Raw genomic sequence first — 22,385 nt, 5'->3', positions numbered from 1 at the left:
TGTTTGTTCTGACTTACACCCTTAATTCACATGGTACAGGACATAAAATTCAGTTCTAGTAAAATCTAGGAATGGTCTTCATAGATACAAACACACAAGCAAACACATGTACATATATATGGGATGCATATGAATCTATCTCTGTACCTTCCTGCTACCAGCCACATTTGCAACTGCACCTCACTCCTGAAGTGAATGGAGGAATGAAATTCACACTGAGTAACTGAATAGTAAGTTGTATACTAGGAGACCCAGGAATAGAATTGAAAAACTTAAAGCACAAGGTCAGAAGAACCACAAATGGCTTGTATAAGTTCCCATCTGTTAAATGTGGAAGTATATTTATATGACCACCTAATGGGGGACTGCAGAAATCATGATGAGAACTTAGCACTTTATGTTCCTTCAGACATTTAGAGATAACCAACATACTCTTCTGTAGCTATCTAATATCAGGTAACACAGTTCAGACTGAGAACATTAAGTTGTTTTTTTTTTTAAAGCCTAAAATCCAATAAGACTGGAAAAGACTGACACCATAGTAAATTATAGAAATGTAACAGATTAGATCCGTTAAAAATCTTATGCTTACCTTATAAACAAATGGATTCCTTCGTGAATCAGTCAGAATATCAAATCTTGTGTAAAGATCATTTAAAAGATTGACAATTTTCATGGCTCCCTCTCCAGAGGCATGTTTGCTACAAAAGGCATTGAATCCCACAATGCCACTGAAAAGAATGGTGACGTTGTCGTAGCGCTTGGCTGGAACAGGACGCTTGTGTCTCAGCTCATTTGCCACTGATGGCGGCAGAACAGAGTACAGCAACCTACACAGGTAAGGAAAGCAAGGCAAAAGCAAAACAGAGAGAATCTGGAGAAGGATGTTTACAGCAGCACTGTTTATATATTAACTTCCTACCCCCCACAGGGTTTATACCATACTCCCACCATCAACAAGCAATAGAAAAGGTGTTTACTGAAGAATATGTTATTTGGAAAACAGGAACTGATCTACATCAGCATACCATTTCGAACACATTAATACATCTAAATTATCAACAAAATGAGACATGTATTACTAATTCTTCTGACATGATTTGTTAATAGTGTCTTGGATAATTTTTACTTTTTTCTGCCACATCCTCAGCTCATATAATATGGTTTTGCTCACAGAACCATAAAAACTGCAAAAAAAGACCATGAAGAGATCAGTTTTCTATCTCTGATCAATTCATGCATTTCTAAATGCTTCCTCTCTATTGTGCATGCTGCTTTTAGGGTCTAGAGTGTCTTTTTTTTTTAATTAATAGTCTATATGATGTATTAACACTTGTTCATATTATAAATTATGCAAATCAAATCCAATCACACACACAGAAATTCACCTTATTCTTATGTGTCTTCCTTCAACTATCTAACTCCTGTCTTAACGTCCATTTCCCTCCTGAAGATCTCTGACTGTTTCACAAATCTTGAACATCATTTTGTACAGAGCCTCCTGCACAAACCCTCATCAGTTGTATTTTTCGCAAGTTCACTACTTGAGTTATAATTAGTGAATACTTTTGGCACATCATACAGTAACTGACACTATCTGTTCCAGCAGCTGCCATGAAGGCTAGAATTCCTGAAGATAAAATGTCTTTATAAAGGAAGCCAACAGGAATGAAGAGGAAGAAAATACTTCTTAGGCTTTGTTTTCTCTGGTTCTCCTGTCCATCCCTTTCAAGTATTTTTAAAATAATTTCCATTACTCCATTACAGAAAAAAAGTATCTGTCAATAGTATTAATACAGAGATGGGACTGTGTTTTATAAACAAGAGTCAATCATGAACTCCATGCTACTTTTCACACAAGCTTTTGTTTAATTTGCCAGTCATTGTTGAGCTGAAATGCCACAGACTAATGACATTTGAATTTGACTTTATAGTTATCTGTAGAACTGGATTTGGGGCCCAATGCACACATACTGTTATGTGTTATTTTTATGTACTTATATCTAGATAAACCCAAATTCATTCCTACAAGTAACTATTACATCAAATTCGTATCATTAAGCTATTGCAAAGTTTCAGCTTTACACAAACTGTTTTCAAGGTTTATAAGATACTGTTTTTCTATTCTATTATCCTGTGCCAGAAAGACAAAAGTTGGTTTACTGAATTCTGTCATATAACAGCACTTGGGCATTCATCAAATTCACCTTCGCTACAGTGACTGCATGTAAGTTTCCAAAATTTTAGGTAATTCACAAGTAAAAATTAATTGTCAGCTCATTTTTTATAACTTTTCTTGTCAGGGAGGGAGTTATCAAAACATCTAGGCATATAATGGCCTAGACTGTAGGTGACATTTGACAATCTAAATAAAGAAATACCCTATTAAATGTTCTTTCTTGACTCCAAAATTACCAGTCCTGATTGTCTCTGATATTCCTTACAAGATTCTGTTATTCTTTAAAGAAGGTAGCTATAAATAATATGTTGCTTTGAGTGTTTCAGCTCAAAATTGGGATTTGGTTCTTACGTGTCTGTCTTTTTCTTTTCATCTTCCAGTGCACGCAGTGTGTGCTGCAATCTGTCAGTGAGGATCTCAAGCTCCTGGGTCAGTTTATATTCCTCTCGAAACTGCTCTCCCAAAAGAACCAGATCACGGGTAGCATCATGCAATGGAATATCACTCAGATATAAACCTCTTCTGGTTAAATCATCCAAGTTCATCACACTGCAAAGCAGAGAAATATACAATAATATGGGTAAAATTAAACTTGTCAAAGGAGCATTTAAAACTCAAACAGCAGTCTGCTGAATAACAGTAGGAAGATGAAGCTTCTGAATTTGTGATGAGCTGTACAACATATCCCTTTTATGAAACACCTTATTTGTGATCATTCATTTAACCCACAGCTCTTGATTTTTGCGTTTAAATACAGAATTCTCACGAAGAGTTCCATGAGCATATCAAATGTATGTATTTCAGCACAAAGTGAGATTATGTAAAGAATCTTTCCATTCAATCCTCCACTCCAACCACTTCTTTATCACCAATCTATTACATTAAAACTACTGCAAAAATCCATGAATCCACATAGAAAACCAAACCATTGTCACATTTCTTAGCATTCTCTGAGTAAAAAACAAAAGATAAAACTTGTTAAAAAATGGAATATAAGGAATAATCATTTGTACAAACTGGGTCAGGGCAAGCCAATGTTTATATAGCTTGCTCTGGCCATATAAATACTCAGTCAAGTTCCATTGTTTAAATGCTCCTACCTCTTTTAGTATAAACACATAAAAACTAATTAAATCAATACTCGAACCAATGCTACCAATACTCTGTAGTACTACTCTCATAAGTGTTCTTAAAATTAGTAACTGTAAAATGAAAATCAATATTATAGAACTCTCTAGGTTTGAAGTACCTTGGTGAACAAAGAAAGAGAATGCTGTCTGCTTCAGGCAAGTAGATCATTTGCCCTTTCAGGCGTAAGCAGCTGATTTCTGTGCCAGTCAGTTCATCTTCACACTCCAACTTTTCCACATCCAAAAGCCCCTCCTGGTGATGAAAAGCCACCACTGTGTAAGGGCAATGGTGTTCTTAACAATAGTTTTGACAATAGTATTGCCTGTTCTGTGAAGTTCTGTCTGTGCCTGGGACCATCTCGAAGAAAACACCCTGGTTTCTCTCAGGTACAGTTTTCTTTAAATAAACAGGCTCCTTGATGTAGTACGTATTACTCTACACACTGCATCTGTTCACATCACCTGTCTTGTCTCCTGCCCTCTTTAGAGAACGGGACGCAGACCTTTGTATGAACATACGGGTCCAAGCAAGAACACATTTCATATTTGTCTCCCATACTCTTATGAAGAAAAGTAAATGTAATTACCTCTCTACATTTGCTTTGATACAACACCATAAACTAGACTGGCCCCTTGCAGAGAAAGCATCAGACATGAAGTGCATTTACTTCACCATTCCTATAAAACATTCTGCTTAACAGCTACTCACAAATTTATACCTGTTATTCTCTCTTGGCTCAAGACTCAAAAAGGTCTGAGCATACTACAGAGAATTCTCTATGAAGACCTCTGAGATTTCTGCACTTCTTATCTCTCCAAAGCACACTTAATGAAAAGCTGGGAAAATATTCTCTAGTTACCTTAGTCCTCAGTACGAAGACTGTATTGATATGGGAGAGGATCCCATGGAAGCTAATATCAATATGAGGCCGGACCAAGGAGAAAACTGACAACAGACTGCAATTTCCTGGCTGCAGCTAGAATATTAAAAAACAGAAAAAAAGAAAAAAAAAACTGTTATGCTTTATAATAAAAATATACATAGAGCAATTATATTCCATTTTCTTAGATGACAATACTGAATAGAAGAGAATATATACTTTATGCATCTCTCCATTGAATCACAAGGTTTTTAAATTATTCTCTTACTCCATATGGATATGACCATAACGTTATGGATATGACCATAACGAACAAAGCTGTTGTAAAATTAGGTTATTTTCAAGTCCTTTTTCTAACAAGAGAAGTACAATTTAGTAAATATTATACAATTACATTGGAATGCTGTTTAGACAGAGAATCCTAAATCTGTTTTATTCATCTCTATATTAACCTGTGAAGCGTCTATCACTATGAATTTTCTATGGCTATCCATGCATAAGAATTATCTAACCTGTGGAAGGACTCTGTATATAGCATTGCCACATTGTGTGACCACCAGGTCTCTGTCAAATATGATGTGGAAAGGAAATGCCTTGCAGAAAGTATAGGGACTGATGCGAGACTCTTGGGTACCATTTTCTTCAAATCTGTCAAGGTCCTCATAGTAGTCCTCTTCTTTAGATTCTTTCTCTTCAATTAAAAATTGAATATGGTCACACTCTTCATTTCTCTGTTGAATAACCTAGAGAAATTAAGAAAAAATGAAAAACTGAAAATTCTGCTACCCATTAGTAACTGGAGTGCTACTATGGAGACAGGAATGTATTTAGAGGAGAAAGATAAATTCAAGAATCATATTCACATCTTGAAAAATACTGTATTCTAATAAGAATTTCTGATTTCATACTCTTTGTAATTCCAGGTGAATAATTATGCCTTTGCTTAGCTACAGTTGCTCTCTGCAAGAGTAACATATTGAAGATCACCCAAATACAATTTATTAAGCCTGAGTGAAATGCAAATCCTGAAATGAGGGGTCAAGGCTCAAGTGGTGCTTGCTTTTGCTGGTGCTTGCCAGAAAACAAGGTGGCCCCTTCCTCTGAAATGAACCTGTGTGAGCCTTGAATCACACAGAACCCTTGAACCCTTATTTTGATCAAAGCTGTTTGTAAGGTCTATAACACAACAGCAAATAGTGCTGACTGTTTAGTGATGACTAAATAGTGCTAAGAGGGTGGGCATATCACTGACAGCAAGAAGGAAAATGCATGGAGCACATGTAGGATATACAGTCCTTATACATTTCAGTAGACTGCAAGATCAGAGCCAACAGACAAAGCCAAAAGCAATTACAATCTTCTCTGTGCTGTATTCCATATTAAAGGAAATGACAGCAAAACTAGAATCATCTACATCAGTGGAATATCAAAAAGGTGTCCTTAACACAGCATCACACTCTTCAGTAATTTTACTCAAGTTAGTAAAAAATATGAAATTAATAGGGATTATTTTGTTGCAGTGAGAGTCATGTATGGCAATATAATTTATGCTAATAACTAGTAGAATAACATCATTTACCCTGAGAAGCCAAATTTACCTCTTTTCAAACTTAATTAGACTTAATGATTGGAAAAGAACCATTCTATTTACATGGTATTGTTTAACAGCGATTTTCTGGAACATGTTCCACCTGATTCTACTTTCATGTTGACTCTGATCCTAAAGTCACTGAAGCAAGAAAAAAGAATTCTTAAAATTTCTAAAGCATCCTTATTTTGCCTTTTACACATAGTTTTAACCACAGAGATTAACAGTTACAATTTGAAAAGAAAACAGATATGCACAAACACTGAAACTGATCCCTAAGATGTTAAGTTTATTAAATATTTGATCTCCAGAACTGCCAAAAATAGAACTTGATGGGCTAGGGAGTGCTGATGCCTTTATTTGTTCCTATACAAATGAAGGAGTGTAAAACAACAAAACAGTATTTTATTGTTAAATGATGATTAATTTAAGGTGTTCTTTGATCTACAAATTGACAGCTCATTTGAAGGAAAGAGTGGCTTTTCTGGAGGACAGCATGGAGGAAGAGCCTGATTTAGGTGCTCTATAGCTGTGTGCTGCATTATTCTTCTCGTTCTATTGCTTATGTAAGTAACTTAGAGAAAGATCAGCCTACTAAATTTATCAGCTAATGTAGGTACCCAAGGTTGGATGTACAAACAAATTCAAATGTTGATGATGAGAAAATCTAACTGCCTCAAGAAACTGTAGTGGTAATCCATATGCCAGTGTGTGACAAAGATAAGTGGGAAATTATGACCTAATAAGGGGTAGGCCTCAGAAAAAATAAATGGTGGTCATCTGAGGAAAACACATTAAGTGGGTTTGTCTAGGAGAATGGAACATAGTAGATGAACACCTAGTTTTCCTCTGAATTCAGAATTTAAAGGTTTTCCACATCTTCCTTTTAAATCATTATCCCTGAAATTTTGAGAGGCTGTGGTCATATTGAAGATTATCAGAAGGCAGTTAAGAGTCTTAGTTCTTACTTTCTATCACTCATGCACACTCCCACAGATTTTATTTTAATAGTACTGCTATTGTGGCCAGAGATAGTTGAGATTACGCACAGAAACCTTTTTCAAATTGCGAAGATTTATCTCTAGAACTGATCTATGCTTCCAGATCATTTCCAATCTTGGATCTTACTTCAAAGTGTTGCTCTTGCCACAAATGGAAAAAAAAAAAAAAAGACCTGCATATTTTTGGATGAAAACTTTCTGAATTCAGAAAAAGCTGACTTTAAAGAAGCTAATAATTTTTAAGGAAATGTTCATATTAACAACACATCACTTTCCAGAGATATTATCTCCTTATAGCCATGTTACTCACTGCACAATAGTATTCTGTTACCAACCTGTACTTACAGACTTTTTTCTGCTACAATGCAGCACTTAACAGGTTCCTTTTAATAACTTCCCATTTTATTTCATTTATTAGAGATGAAAGATGCATCAGTAAACAAAACTCAGGCTTAGATTAAAAAAAATCACTTATAAATATAGAACTGCTACATGCTTCAAGACATCTAGCTAGTTTGAGCCATGACCCTCTTGAGATCCTACAAGCTCACACAGTGACAAAGTCAGTCCTCACACATGCTGTGCTATTTTCCTAACCTTTATAGATTAGAACTGTGCCAGTAACAGTGAAAAGCTGCAAATTTCCAAAGCATCTTCAAGTTCATTTGAAAAACTATTTTTGATCAGACTCCAGGGCATCTAGAAATGCTTGCTGTATTAGTGCAACATGTTAGTGCAGTAAATGAGCACCAGGCCAAACACATGGACATGTGTCAGACCTACAAGATAGACACAGCACCAGCAGCACATTCCTGGTAAATATGATATGCTGTGGACATGGCTGGTTTATGCAATTTTATTCTGATCATTCATGCACAGACACTTATTAACAGATGCTTTAATCATACTCCTCTCCAGGCTACAAAAACTACTGAAGCATCCCTAATTAACTTCCCAATGGGTATGCAATTTCATGATGTCTTTTCTGCTCACACAACTTACGAACTATCCAATCTTCCTATCTCATTACATCATCCACCTTGTCAGCAAATTCACCTTAAGCACTTTTGACTGTCAACATAAGATGTTAAATTCTGCTCCTTCACCCTTGTACCTATAGATCCAACCTAACTGGCCAGATATTTGTCTGGTGTGAGGACCTGCCCTAGATACTCTGCTAAGTAGAATAGAACTTATCTACTGTTTCATTCTGCAAGCAAAGTTTGCAAGCCACACAATTTCAGTATCATTTAAATATTGTTGAAGAAGCCTCTGATAAATGCTTGGCAAATCAAAGTTCAGTCACAAAGCAACAAAGCCAGCAATCAAGTCTAATTCTTCCTCCCCCTGCAGTCTTAGCTGGTGAAGTGACATCAGTTCACAATGTCTAAGTGCTCAATCACCATAGTAACTGCAGTTAAAACTGAAGGGAGAAATCACTCTCTTGGTTTCAAAGAGAATATATAACATCTAACTGCTAACCTGCCTGTACCTTTCAGGAGCTGTAGCTTCAGAGTGTTTTCTTGCCTAATCAAGGGAAAAGTCACACCAATATTTCAGGGAATGACAATTCAGAAAAAAGTTATTTTAAAATGAGTGTGGTTTAATGTATTTTGTGAGCTTCACATAAGATATTAAATCAAGAAGTATTGCTGTGATACAGAATATATAATGAGCACATGCTATCTGTTAAGCTGTCACTGATGTGTCTACAAGACTCAGTTCTGTAGATCTGCGCATATCCCCAGGACACACTCAGTATTTCAGCATGGCAGGATAGAATGTCCTTGGACAGGGCTCTTTTTTGATGAGATTGTGAAAATTAATACAAAAACAGGGGGGTTTTGCCCTTTAAAAGTCTATACAGGATGAAATTTTTGATGTCCTCTGATCAAAACTGACTGTGCAATGCTGCTTAACAAAGTTCACTGTAACTGTTTTCAGAATGATCCCAAGACAAAGGAGTTCACTGCAGAAATGGCAGTGGAAAACTTTCAGTTTTGCATGCCCAAAGATAGAACCATGGAGATATCTGTCCCTGGCAGCTGGTTTCGGTGCAGACTGTCTCACTTCACCAAACCACTGTGCCTGGAGATAGTGAAGTTTACAGTTGCCCCAGTGCTAAAATTAGAGGCTGATCATGCTCCATGACTTACTTATCTTCACACACAGCTAGCATTGTAATGTGTGGACCAGTACTGCTTGTCTTCCATGACAAGTACCCAAGTAGTTTTTAGATCAGCTCTCCAGCTGGTCACATCTTCACTTTGTTTTTTCATACTGCCATTAGTAAGCCTGAAATTTCCATCTTGTCAAGGACTTCCCCTCTTCTTTTCTCATTTTATATTGTAAAACATCTTCCCTATGTAAAAGATTTTGATAGTCTGCCCTCAAATAACAGAACTGCAGAAGTCTGCTCTCCCAAATTTTTGGGCTTTGCTGGATTACGTACAACACTTTTAGTTGACCCATACCATTAGTAGCCTTGAGGGAATCCCTGTCCTGACTTCACCTTCAGAGGTCACCCTCATTTATATACAAACAACCTCTGACAAGCGAAGCAAGAGAAGGCATAGCCAGTAGGCTGCTAACAGAGATCTCATGCCAAAGTTTGTCACCAGCATTGTGATGATTTTTTAGTTCTCATACTGAGACTGGCAGAACATGAACATTCTTAGTGCATACACAAACTCACCAACAATTTTTGAGACAATACCTGCTGCAAAAATGATTTTGTCTTAGTTCTATTTGCTAAAAATGGATTACCATATCAGAGAAGATAATGCAAATTGGATTTGAACTAATTAATCAATTAATATCAACTTGGGCTTTCCTGAACTATTCAACCGGAATTTTGAATCCAAGCTCAAACTGGTTTCCTTTCAGTGCTAATAACATCTAACAGAAAGAAAATTACACTTCCCCTCCACACCCCGTCCCCTCTTTCCTTCTGCACACACATACTCTATGTGTTAAAAGAGAATGTACACTTCCTGAAGGACACCATTCTGGAAAAAGGAAGCCCTACTTTATTTCAGAAGATGTATGGTTTTAGACACACACATATATATATATGCACACACAAGATTGGTCTGTGTGAGACTGAAGAAAGGTGACAAAATTAAAACTTTTTTCCTATTCAGCTATGTCTCCACCCAAAGAAACAATGTGAGACAAAACAAGAACAATAGTTCTTTAATATTTTGTTTCCCCTTGTGATCATTAGCTGGTTTTCTCTGCAGATTGAGGAAAGTGATCCTTCCCCTCTCCTCAACACTGGAAAGGCCACGCCTGGAGTGCTGTGTCCAGCTGTGGGCTCCTCAGTACAAGAGAGTTACAGAGCTACGAGACAAAGTCCAGTTCCTCTAAGGAGAGCTGCTAAGATGATCAAGGCAGTGGAGCATCTCTCAGAAGAGGAAAGACTGAGACAGCCAGGACTGTTCAGCCTGGAGAACGGATGGCTCAGCAGGATCTCATCCATGCACACACATACCTGAAGGGAGGGTGAAGAGAGGATGGAGCCAGGCTCTTTTCAGTGGTGTCCAGTGACCAGACAAGAGGCAATGGGCACAAACTGAAACACAGGAGGTGTTGTCTGAACATCAGGAAACACTTTTCTACTGTGAGAGAGATGTAGCACTGGCACCTGTTGTCCAAAGAATTTGCAGAGTCTCCATCCCTAGAGATAGCTGAAAGATGTCTGAGCATGGCCCAGAACAACTGGCCCTAGGTGGCCAGGCATGAGCAGGTGAGGTTGAACAAAATGACCTCCAGAAGTTCCTTCCAACCTCAGCTATTCTGTAACCCATGAAACAAAATCTAACCACTTAATGAAACAAAACCAGCATCATCAAAAGCAATTATCTCTGCTACCACCTGTACAGAGACTTGTAATATATTAGACAAATTCAGCCAAAGTTTCATGAAAATACAGAATTAGAAGCATGTATTTTCTCAAGCAGATTTATATAAGCATTTGTTCAGAACAGATGGAGAAGAAAAGTGGATAACGAAGTATTAAACATCAAATTGCAGATATCAACATTATACTAATATAAAGAGAACTGCAGAACTTACTAAGTCAGTCCTGTGTTGGACTGTTATGTAAGTGGTTTGGATAAAAAAATTTGAAAGGACAACTCAGAAATCTCTTTTTGCAAGTCAGAAGATGACTCCCGTAATAACACTGGAATCTTTGAGCTAGGCACTGAGGTTTTCATCAGATTCAAAAAAAAGCCCCATTCTTCCTTAAGCAAAATTCTAACTGAGGTTCAAACCAAAAATTTTACAGTAGAGGCACCAACTGGTCCACAAAACCTGAAGAAATTAAAAAGAATTCCACTGTTTTTCTGTGCTGTGCTGTTTCAAACAACATATTGCTAACAGACTAAAATGCAAAAGCATTAATTCACTAATTATGAGGCAAAGAATGGAGATTAAAGAAGTTGGTCTATTTTTTCTCCTAGTCTCAATATTTTGAATCGTAGAGCCACCTAGTTATTACAATGCTAGACTTTACTTTAAAACCTTCACTCCATACCATTCATGATTAATATCTGACCTGTGTAGTAATGGAGGAAGACTTTCAATGTCTGTGGATAAGCTGCAAATTTCAGCACTCTCACATTAGAGAATAAATTCTCTCCTTATCTACCACTGAAGTTTCTGAGTACCTGTGGAGTACAGCAGTGTGTCATGTCCTAGAGATGTCAAGACATAGGCTTTATTAATCAGGAGAGGCATGAAAATGTTCAGGGTTAAGGGTACATGACTTTCTAACAGGGAAAAGTTTAAAACTGGGGTAACAGACAAAATAAAACAATATGCACTTTCTTCAGTTTAGAGGTTAATACTGTTTTTAGGCACCTATGTGCTTCTACCTCAGACAGTCTAGAAGAATAGTGTAGATTTAAATTAGACTTTGCATTCATTTACAGTAGGTTTGACTAATACTATTAAATATCTATTTACTTACAGTAAAACTGTAAAATTTCCAGAAAAGCCTAAAACAGTCAAATTAAAATAAGAAGTAAATACATAATAAATATTTAAACCTCTTTAGAACATATATTATTTGTGAGAAGTTCTAGATGGATATTAATACCATTTTCTCAGCAAAGTAATCTTCAGAATGAGAGGACAGTTTATCAAAGTTTGTGCTGCTAGCTGCTTTGGACAACGCAGATTCCTCCTCTACCCCATGGATCACTTTTGCATCTGTGTGGACCTCTGAGAGACAGAACACTAAACCACCTAAAGGAATATATGAAGGTAAAAAAAGTCAAAAAAAAAACCCTGCTGTTTTGAACCCAGCTCATTTCCTCAGTATAGTTTATTTTATAACTTGACACCAGTTGGAAGGCACAGCCAAACAAGCTGCTGTAGGACAAGCCTGAGCACTGAGAGAACAGGGACTGCTTAAGTTGCCTGTGCTACCAAAAGAAGTGTTTGTCAAGTGACAGCTTCAGTACTTTTGCAGCCAACTTTCCAACACAGTCCTCGTCCGTCTCAACACTTCAAATAAACAGGGATCTAAGAAGAGGATTGTTTTGATTGTGTTGTATCCTTCTGTATCTGATTACTAACACCTGCTGCAGAAGTTTGAACTTTGGTTTTCTACAAAATAGAATCTACATAAGGACACAAGTATATCACTACACTATACACAACTAGACATCTACTATAAACCTGAGCTAGCTTAGAACCGGAAACCTAAAAGGCAAATACTCCTATTCAGCAGTAAAAATATCTTTGTTATTGGACTACTTACAAATCTTTTACCTGAGCAAGGTCATGCTTTGTGATGAAATAATGAAAGGATTTTCTCAACAAGCATTCAATGAAACTGTGCTAGAAATGTAGTATGATTAGGGAATATTTAAGAAACCCAAAGAATGATTGGTGTATCTGCTTAGGTTCTTTTCGACTTGATGAAAAAAAAATTTATATCAGTTTCAATATTTCTAATAGAAAAAAGCTTTCATTTTTTGTTTCTCCCCCCACATATATCTACACCTTGGACCAAATTCTGATTTTATAGTACTACATATACAAGACCTGATCAATTAATTCTTTCTGTTGCTCTGTATGCGCAAAGAAGAAGCCTCTTTCCCATTTCACAAGCGACCGAGCAATCATGTCATTACATAAACTTTGTTACTGAGAAACATTTTTTTTCACTTGTGGGGCTCTAGGTACATATCCAGTCACTTCCATGCAATGACAGCAAGAAACCCACAAACATATCTTTCTCCTGGGAAGAACCTGGCATGCTGGCTGGGAGGAAAACACTGCTTGCTGCCCAGGCTTCATCAATGCACATCAGCCTCACAGTCTGCACACAGATGAACAATATAGGACAAAGAAGAAATGTCCATGTTCTCAGAGAACACAGTAGACAGTACAAAATATATGCCAAACATAAAATAAAAGGGGGGAAAAAGCATCCCAAATGTGCCAGTATCTAAATTCTTTACGTGTCCTCTTTACAATCCTTTTCTGAATGAGGGGATATTGTTCTGTACTGTTCCCAGTCAGGTCTGCCTGCCAATAAGAGCTGGCCTTCTCAGCACATGGCTGTGTCCTTCAAGCAACACAAATGATGATGACTCTTCCCAAGAGTCAGCACTGATGCTACTTCTTCACAGAAGACAGCAACAGTGAAAATTACTGTTTGCCATAACTTCACTTTTGGTTTTCTTGTTTTTTTCTATTGGTATAAATTTTCAATGAGTATATAGCTTCAGACATTACCTTCATATCTATTTCTGTACCATGGATCTGTTGAGCTACTGTTTTGATGATTCCAATTACAATATCCTGCAGACCTTCTCTTTCTGAATAATAGTGCAGAATGAGTCCCTTCCCCTTCTCCGCGTCCGTGCATCTAAAGGAAGGAGCTCGCATACCCGGGTAAATAGTAGCGAGGTGGTCATGCAAAGCATCCAAGTTCTGGAAGAAGAAATTAAAAACGTTATTATAAGGCATTCACTTACTATTTATTAATAGGCACATATTTTGTCCAATCTGAACATCCCCTGTCTCCTACTGCTCATACTTCTACACATTTGCCTTATTCTCTGCAGAACTGCCATCACAGTAGGCTTTTCAGGTAGCCCGAAATGTTCTATCTTACCATGGCAACATTTGAACAATGAATGGCATAAAAATTAGAACTATTATAAATTACTCCAGATAGTAAGAAGTCGTGCTTGCTTATGCTGTGTTTTGAAACATTCAGATGATTAAAGACCTTCTGTATGTTTCTCAGTCTGGTACCTCATCCAGTTTCATTCCTTCCAATTCTAGTCTCTATAATCTCCTCTTCAGATATTAATTCAGAAGCCAAATACAAATAAGCATGTCTGAATAAACATAAATCTTTGTCCTTATTATCAGTGAAAAAGCCTAGTTCTGACAACATAAAAATCAAGCTTACAGGGCCTGACAAAGTTCAAATTTTAAAGTAAAGATTTAAATGCTTGAAAGACCAAACTCAAATACATCTTTTCTTTTGACAATAATTGAAAAACTCCACAAAATAAACAGAAAAAGCACAGCTGCTGTAATAATTTATCCAAAAAAGTTGTTCAAGGAATGGAAGAGATTTTTTCCCCTGCTATTTTCCCAGATATCTCATGTATTTAACTTTCAATTTTAACCAGACAAATTCTTATCTGGAGAGGAAAGCTAAATTATAAACTGATATGCATACCTAATCAGGACATTAAAGAGAATAGTGAGATCAAAATCACACTGAAAACACAACACTAGATTCAACTTCGATTGTGGAGCAATTATCAAGGATCCAAGTTGCTATTTACTGCAAATTTAACATAGAAAAAGAAACCTAGTTTGCAGGATAGAGTTGCAACCCAGAATTTTTATTTATGCTGTAAAATTCATACAACTCCTTTCATCTTAAGTCCAGAACATTACTGCATATTTTAAATGTTGTTCTCTCACTGCCCTGCTACCACCAGGCTTTGCATATTGTTTTCTGCCAACATAGGAAGTGAAGTGAAAATATTTTCAGTGTGCTGTCTGGGAAATTCTCCACCTTTCATGAGCATCTGTCGATCATCAAATTTGTGGAGGCATATTGAACTTGATTTCATGTGAGCTGTGAAGTGCTTGAACAGCTGCCTTTTCTCTTGGAGACCTCCAGACAAAATGACACTCTTAGCAATGAATTCCGTGGGATGCACTTAGCCTGGAATTTCCTCCTTCAGTTTTTCAGCTTGTTTCCAATTCATGTTTTTGTTGCTATATCAACATCTCCAAATTAGAACATGAAGAGGCAACAATCTGGGTGTCAATTCATTCCAGCTGTTGGTGGGCATTGACAAAAAAACATAAGGCTTGAAGGCAAATTCTGTAAGAACTTTGCAGGGTTTAAGACAATGAAATTGGAGGAGACAGCTTTGAAAGTGTGGATGAGAAAAGAGCAAGAGAGATGATTGGCTCTGAAAGATTGCCCCACCATCTCCTTCAATGGATGCAGAACTGCAGTTTCATTAGATATGCTTCAGAAACAGATGGGATATATTGACCTTTTGGAGAAAAACTCTTAGGGAGATACATGGGAAAAGACTTTCAGAAATCTTCCAGTTACACAGTCACCAGCTGAAGAATTTCAAACATGGAACAGCCAATGTCAAGGACAGAATTTTTGTAAAATGGTTGTCTAAGTATTAACATTTAAATCTGCCACAAGTGTGACTAACAACTGGTCGTAGCCCCATTCTGCAAAACCACTTTGCCACCCTTCCACTCATTTATGCCTGACTCTGTCAAAGCAGTGTCACAGGTGAAGTCCATGTGATAGGTCTTTCAGTTTTTACTTTCTAATCTTCCAGAGTGGGGGACTTACAGCTCACTGTATTCAAAATATCACTCTGACACATAGTCAAGGAGTAGACATGTTTTTCCAGATCATGGAGCTGAAATCACTCCTAGACCTAGACACTGTCATTGTTACTCCTTACTCCTACTTCTTTGTTGTGTTCAATCCATTCTAAATTGATATTGCAGATTCTGAAAGAATGAATGTCTTTTTTCTTGTTTGTTCACCTGCTGTGAGCCAGAGGTGAGGACAGGTATAGTTTATAATAAGCTAAGAGCTCTCCCTGAATTTTTGGCTCCTAGACCACTCAGATGTGTGCCAGAGCTTGTGCTGGGACCCAAGAACAGTTCCAGAGCTATGAGGAACAGTGATCAGCTCCGTGGGGAAACACAAGGGAATCTCCAAGCAAGAACAAGCAGACCAGGGGCTGATCCTGGTCTGCCTAAAAGTGAGAGTTGTGATTGGCACCTGAAATACAAAGACATGCTGTTCAGTGCTATGTGGTACACAGCACCTGGAGACTTATCTAAAAGAGGAGTTAATTCCCTGAATTTTAATGCACTGCAAGTACAAAAGTCTAAATAGCCATGTAAACAATTCCTTAAATGAGAGAACTAGCCACTTTAATTTTCATTCAACAGAAGGCTACTAAACTAAACATAAAAGCACACTTTGGGTTTCTTAGGAGGTACCTTTTTTCACATTGCTTCTCTTTGGCACAGTGTCTTTTAACATGATTTGCAAATTTTCCATGCTTGTGTTTTTCTCATAAAGTATAAACATTTGATTTAGTTGCCCTTTTTATTTTCCTCTTTCATTAAGCTTGAAGTACCTGTGTTTCAACTATGAATAAACTAAATTTTCTTGTGATGTCAAAGGAAATGGAACATAAATGTGAGATTTATTTTCATATATTTTAAAAAACTGCAGTTCTCAATTATTTTATATATTTCCTGGACTCAGTATACATTTCAAGAAGCACTTTTGGAACTCTATTAAGTATTTTAAGAATCTGAGAAAAGCTGGGGACATTAAACCCAGCCCACACCTAATCTTGTAACAGGTATATAGAGTAGTTTCCTGACCTAATACGACTGCTGGAAGATACAAAAATAATAAATCACAGCTAATGTTGATTTTCCATTGCAATAAAAAGCTAAAAAGTACACTTCTGGCACAGCTACATTAGTCCTGTTAACATTTAGAGAAGCATATAATAGCCAATGTCATCTGTTAACACTGAAATTCAAACAAAGCAACTTAAAATACTGTCATTAGAAGAATATAAATGTAAGCTGTTTCCACTTTTATAGATATTTGGTGTGCATAACAAACATGTCCAGTCCTTCCACCAGCACATGTGGTAAGGAATGAAAAGAGAAGTATATTATATGGAAAAGGGCATGAGGGAAGGCAAATAGAATCTGTATTTCTGGCCCATACATGAGTAACCAAAGTGATGATGCAATGGGCCAGCTATATCTTCTTTTTTTCCCTCCCCTATTCTTGCTCAACCTCAACTTCAGTATATAAGTTACCTTTAGTAATTACTTTTATCCGAAGGCTTGCTTTGAGAGCAGCCTGTGAATGAAGCTATGAAATATAAAGGATGTCACATCCCATAGTGGTTTATAGATCACTCATGGTATGCACATATTGGAACATCCACATACCCTGTTCTGCCCAGCAACTACAGTTCATGGGATTTGTACAAGTCCGGGTTGGCTGCATCTAGGATGCTCTAGAATTATGCAGACTTTGAGGCAGTGAGACACACAAGTAAATATTCAAGTAATCCAGCAAATTATGATTCTGCTCTTTCCCTTAATGCTGGAGAGATTTTAAAGGTACAGATGACAAGAGGCTGCTATATATTCAGAGAAAATCACATTTTAATAGTCAGGTTTTGGGCACTCTCCGATTCAATTCTTTTAACTTTATTACAGTACAGAGTTGTTTCGAAGAGTGATGTAGATCACAAATCTTAAATACAAAGTGCTTACAGAAGTGATTAATTTTCAGGTGACAGAAAAGGCCATTTTCCCACACCTAGAAATAACACTCTGGAGAAGATCCTACATTTCTTTCATGCTATTAAAGAATCATTTTCATTTTGTTTGTGTTTATAGTGCAGTATCATGCTGTTCTGCAGTATCCCACCCTCAGTTCATGGATGAAGGGTAACATCTTAAGAGATAAGCTGTTATGAGCCCTAGCTCTGTACATAACCTGCTATTGGAAATATCCAGTACTTATAATCATAAAACCTGAAGATCACATTTTCTGTTACGATAAAGTAAGTCCACTTAACACAGACCACCCCTGCAATCTGTTGCATATAAATACTCCTGTTCCAAATTTCTCTTTGGAATTTCAATTTAAATTTCTGTTGACTAGGCCACAATTCTATCTGGTATCTGAAACAATTTTGCACAAAATTCTTACCTGCAAAAACTCTCTGACATTGGAGCCCAAGACACGTAGAATTGTATCATAACCAGATTCTTGACAAAACACAAAAAACATCTTCCCAAACATTTGAAGAATTTCCCCAGCATTTAAATCTAGTTAAAACAGGAAAATATGATTCAGTCCAAACACTGTATTTCATGCACTTACTTATTTCTTTACTCTTGTATTCATTAACAAGAAAGACAGTACCTAAACACTACCCAGATCCAGTAGGTCAAGAACAAACCAAGATTCAGGGTTCATATGGCAAATAGAGAGTATGCAATACAGGAATTTAATTAAAGATTTACCAATTACTATTATTATTTCACCGCATTGTACATTTCACAGATGTATAGCATTTAGATTTTGATACAGAAAAATGAATCACTTCTTGAAAATAAAGGAACTTGGTTGTTAGTAGTGCTCGCCTCAGCAGAGTTAATTCCAATTTACAATAGCATGAAACCACATCAGCTGCTCCAATTCAACATTACTACAGTCATCAGTCTTACAGATTCTTGGCTAATTACTGATGCAGAACAATTTCATACCACACTTGGGTCTGCAGATAAAATAATGCTGATGGGCATAATTCTACCTTTTAAATTCCAGACCAGAACTGCAATGATTGAAAATGAATGCAACCCAAATCAATGGCTGATATGCAATTAAATGAAATGTGTCCATGCCACAAGCACTTCTGTGACTCAGCACTGTTCTTCAGCAGAGATCAGGGATTCATTCATTCATTCATTTATTCATTCACTGCTCTTGCAGCAGTGGTTGAAACTTGCAGTTGCAGCAGGACGTTGTTACTTCATGACTGCTTGTTACACTGCCCATGTTGTGTGGATGAGGTATATTCCTTCAGCTTAAGGTGGAATACTTTGGAAGTAAAAATAATTGCAAGCAATAAAAGCAGTAAATTTTTTTTAGAGAAATAAAGAAATACAGTTCTCTCTCCTAAGATTTAAAAAAAATTCTCTGACTAATACTCCATTTTTACTTCCCCTGTGCTAAATCCTTTTCCTCTCTGCTACACAGATTTGGAGGGCAGGAGGGTATTACCTTTTTTGTGATGAATGGGTAAAGAAGATACCTGCATTACTTACTAAGGACCTTGCTTGCAGCTGCAACAAGGTCATAGGTTTTGGAATCATCATAGATTATTCTGACCAGAAACTGTCCCTCTTCATCCAGCTGTGCCTCCTTCCTAAAAAGAAAATAGAATAAAATCTTTTTGCTTGAGGGAAAAGCACCATATGGATAAAAGTCTTTTAAAACAAAGAAATTTGTATAGTTATTTAAGACAGAAACTTAGAAATAAATTTGTTCCATAGCCATTAGTGTTGCCAGTCATTAGTGTACAATACAAATATTTCGGACCACAAGTGTTCTGAAAAGAATAATTAGCTACAAGAAAATAAACATGATTTTTCAGTACAGAGCCTCAAAAAGATAATAAAGACACAATTTGCATTTTAAAATAAGAGACTATCTAATAATGCAGCCCATGATGGGCTCTTTAAACACTTTTTGCTTTTTCATTCCATCACATTTTAATTACACTTTATTTACAAAAGGCGTGGGATGTTTCTAACAACCATTTGCACATACATCCAAAGAGGAATTTAAAATACAGATGCAGGTAGCAAATCAAGTATCTTATTTTTAGAATTCTCATGCCAAGCAGATAGGAAGAAAAAGGATGCTAGGATTTTGCAAGGCCTTCTCACATTGCACACTGATTCTCACATGTAAAGTGTCACCACTTAGCTAAAGCACAATAAAAATATACATTTCTTCACTAAAGGAAACAACTGTCTACCCCAGTTTTAAGACAAGAATAATATATATATATCCTGTGCACACTTACACTAAGTAAAAAACCAAAACAAAATGACTGCTTTGTTTTTTGGGTCCTTTACTATTCTCTCAACTTGAACATCAAGTAAGCAGCTTGTCCAAAAGGCAGGACAAATCTGTAGGCTATATTTTTTTACTGAGGAAAACAAGTTCATCCCCCCAGACAATGAATGAACTGCCTTCCAAGCTTTGCACTTGGCACAAGTGAGTTACTAGGGAGGACCCACAAGTGACTTCCTCCCTGTTTTACCCTGATTGCACAGCACAGGAGCCAGGCCACTGGTGCTGCAGGAGTCCCAGCTCTTGGGAGGGGGACAGGGAGCACCTCCATGGGCAGGCAGATCCCAGGACACTGAAGAGGCAGCTGCCCACGTGGTTGGTCCTGCTGTGCACAGAGCATGCGAATGGACATGGCCCCGTCTCTGCCCAATTTCATGTAAAGCAGTATTCTGTATTTGCTCTTATTTGCCTTGCAAATTTTCCTTCAGCAAATGAGGAGATGTGCAGAGAGGCCTGCTGTGTTCCCTGATGAAGTCGTGCCCTGTTTGTTGAAGTCCTCATCTGGAAAATGAGCACAGCCTCCTTTCTCAGTATGTTTTTTAAAATAGGTGCTCACCTCCTGTGGTGTTGCCTACTATGACTCTCTATAGAGACAGTGTGCTTTGCAGAAGTAATGACGAAAGAGGAGGTATTTGTAAGTACTCATGCTCTAATTGATGTACTTAGAATATATTTTGGCTCAGCAAAACTAATATGATCAGGCATCATTAGTATATTTGCAGGTGGACAGTCACAGCTACCTCATTAAAAAGAAATTATACCCTTTCATCTAAATGTATGTCTATGCTGCAGTGCATTTCAGGAAGTCAAAAGAAAGGCAAAGAGACAGTAAAGCCTTGAAGTGAATTACTGAATCACATCTTACATCACACCACAAAAAAAAAAAATCAGTACACGGTATTGCTCTTCAGAAAAATACCCTTATAATTAGAAAAACTATAAAAACTGCAGATTATGAGGTGGGTTCTTAAAAAAAGCTAAGCACAAGGGATGCAAATCAAGACATTCCTCAACTTGGTAGTAGGATAATTATTTCTCTAATGCACAAATTAAAGAGGACAATGAGTTAACAATTATTTATTAGTACCATGGTAATGAAGAGTTTTTACCAGAGTATGACAGATAAATTGAGTAAATACAAAGAAATGCTCTTTGAGATACAGCTCAAACCTACAAACCAATATTTCTAACTTCTGAATTTCTCTTGGTCACCAGAGGAATTATAAAGACCTACAAAAAGTAAAATTCTAAATCTACTATGTAAAATCCTGCATACCCTTTTACATCAAACACTTTCTCTCCATTATCATAACAAAAACACATATAAATTAAAACCAAATTCTTTGACTGTAACTCAGGTTTTAATTTCCTAAAGTGGTGTCATTGATTTTAAAAGTTAATTAATACAAAATAATAATGCCTGCAGAACAAATCAAGCATTTACAGATGTAGTGGAATTATCAATCCATAGAAACAGAAACATTTCCTGAGGTACTCAAAGGGGAGAGGTCTGAGAATTAAGTACTCTTGTTGATCTTAGAACTGGAAGGACTGATTCCAATCTCTTATGGCAGTATACTATTGACCTAAGTGAAATCACTTGTCATATAACCCTCCAGTTTGTAATCACCAGTCTTTGATAATCTGTTCACTTAATGGATATCTGGAACCCATTATTTTCTTTTTCCTCTTCATCTTCCTCTAATCTTGCTTCTCACATTCTTCCCACTGTCCAAAAATTACACAACATTGTTTTTATATTTCAAAAATATATTATTTATTAATAACTGAAGTATAGTAACTGTTACATGACATAAACATTTTTATATTCTAAGAATGATGAACTGAAAACAAGCTAAGCAATTTTCCTAAAGAAATATGACAAGGCTATACAGGAGGTGTGACTAAGTATGCTTCGTAATTCCACCTAAATGAAACATCATTCTCTATCCAATGACATGAAAAATATTATAATAACCTTAATTAACCAGGGTCTTAAACAGGAGGAGAGGTGGAGTTGTTAGTGGGAAATGATGTCTTGAAACATAAGAGATCAGTCAGGGACAAAAAGGTAAAGTTTACATCTCCTAAGAACAAAACTGAAATGAATATGAGAAAAGAAAACCATTTTGATTCTTTGGTTCCCATAACATGGTATGTAACTACAAGCCAGCTACAGTTTGGAGGGATGTTTGCAAAGGGTGAACAAACTTTCCCACATCTCAGATCCATGCTGTGCTTTCTTTTAGTCTCTCTGATCAGAGCCAAACCACAAAGGATAATACAAGCATCTGGAAAAGCAATGAACATCCTCAAAAATACTACATACTTACACAGTCCAGTAGACACAGCTTTTCTGTGTGAGAATTTTCTCTATGAAA

At 36.8% G+C, this 22,385-nt stretch overlaps 1 protein-coding gene across 1 annotated transcript in view; it reads right to left on the bottom strand.

Annotated features, from left to right (window-relative positions):
• GUCY1B1 (guanylate cyclase 1 soluble subunit beta 1) overlaps positions 1 to 22,385 on the bottom strand; it is a 42,114-nt gene that overhangs the window by 6,778 nt on the left and 12,951 nt on the right. The window contains exons 3-10 of the mRNA XM_053975392.1: positions 19,191 to 19,291; positions 18,070 to 18,188; positions 13,533 to 13,730; positions 4,703 to 4,933; positions 4,170 to 4,286; positions 3,429 to 3,562; positions 2,531 to 2,728; positions 593 to 830 (exon numbers count right to left, since the gene is read on the bottom strand). Coding sequence (XP_053831367.1) covers positions 593 to 830; positions 2,531 to 2,728; positions 3,429 to 3,562; positions 4,170 to 4,286; positions 4,703 to 4,933; positions 13,533 to 13,730; positions 18,070 to 18,188; positions 19,191 to 19,291 — 1,336 coding nt within the window. The remainder of the gene's footprint in view (positions 1 to 592; positions 831 to 2,530; positions 2,729 to 3,428; positions 3,563 to 4,169; positions 4,287 to 4,702; positions 4,934 to 13,532; positions 13,731 to 18,069; positions 18,189 to 19,190; positions 19,292 to 22,385) is intronic.

Source organism: Vidua macroura, chromosome 4, assembly GCF_024509145.1.
Source record: "Vidua macroura isolate BioBank_ID:100142 chromosome 4, ASM2450914v1, whole genome shotgun sequence".
Classification (NCBI taxonomy): Eukaryota; Metazoa; Chordata; class Aves; order Passeriformes; family Viduidae; genus Vidua; species Vidua macroura.
Note: the sequence above shows the minus strand (reverse complement) of the source record. Positions and strands in the feature narration are given on the sequence as shown.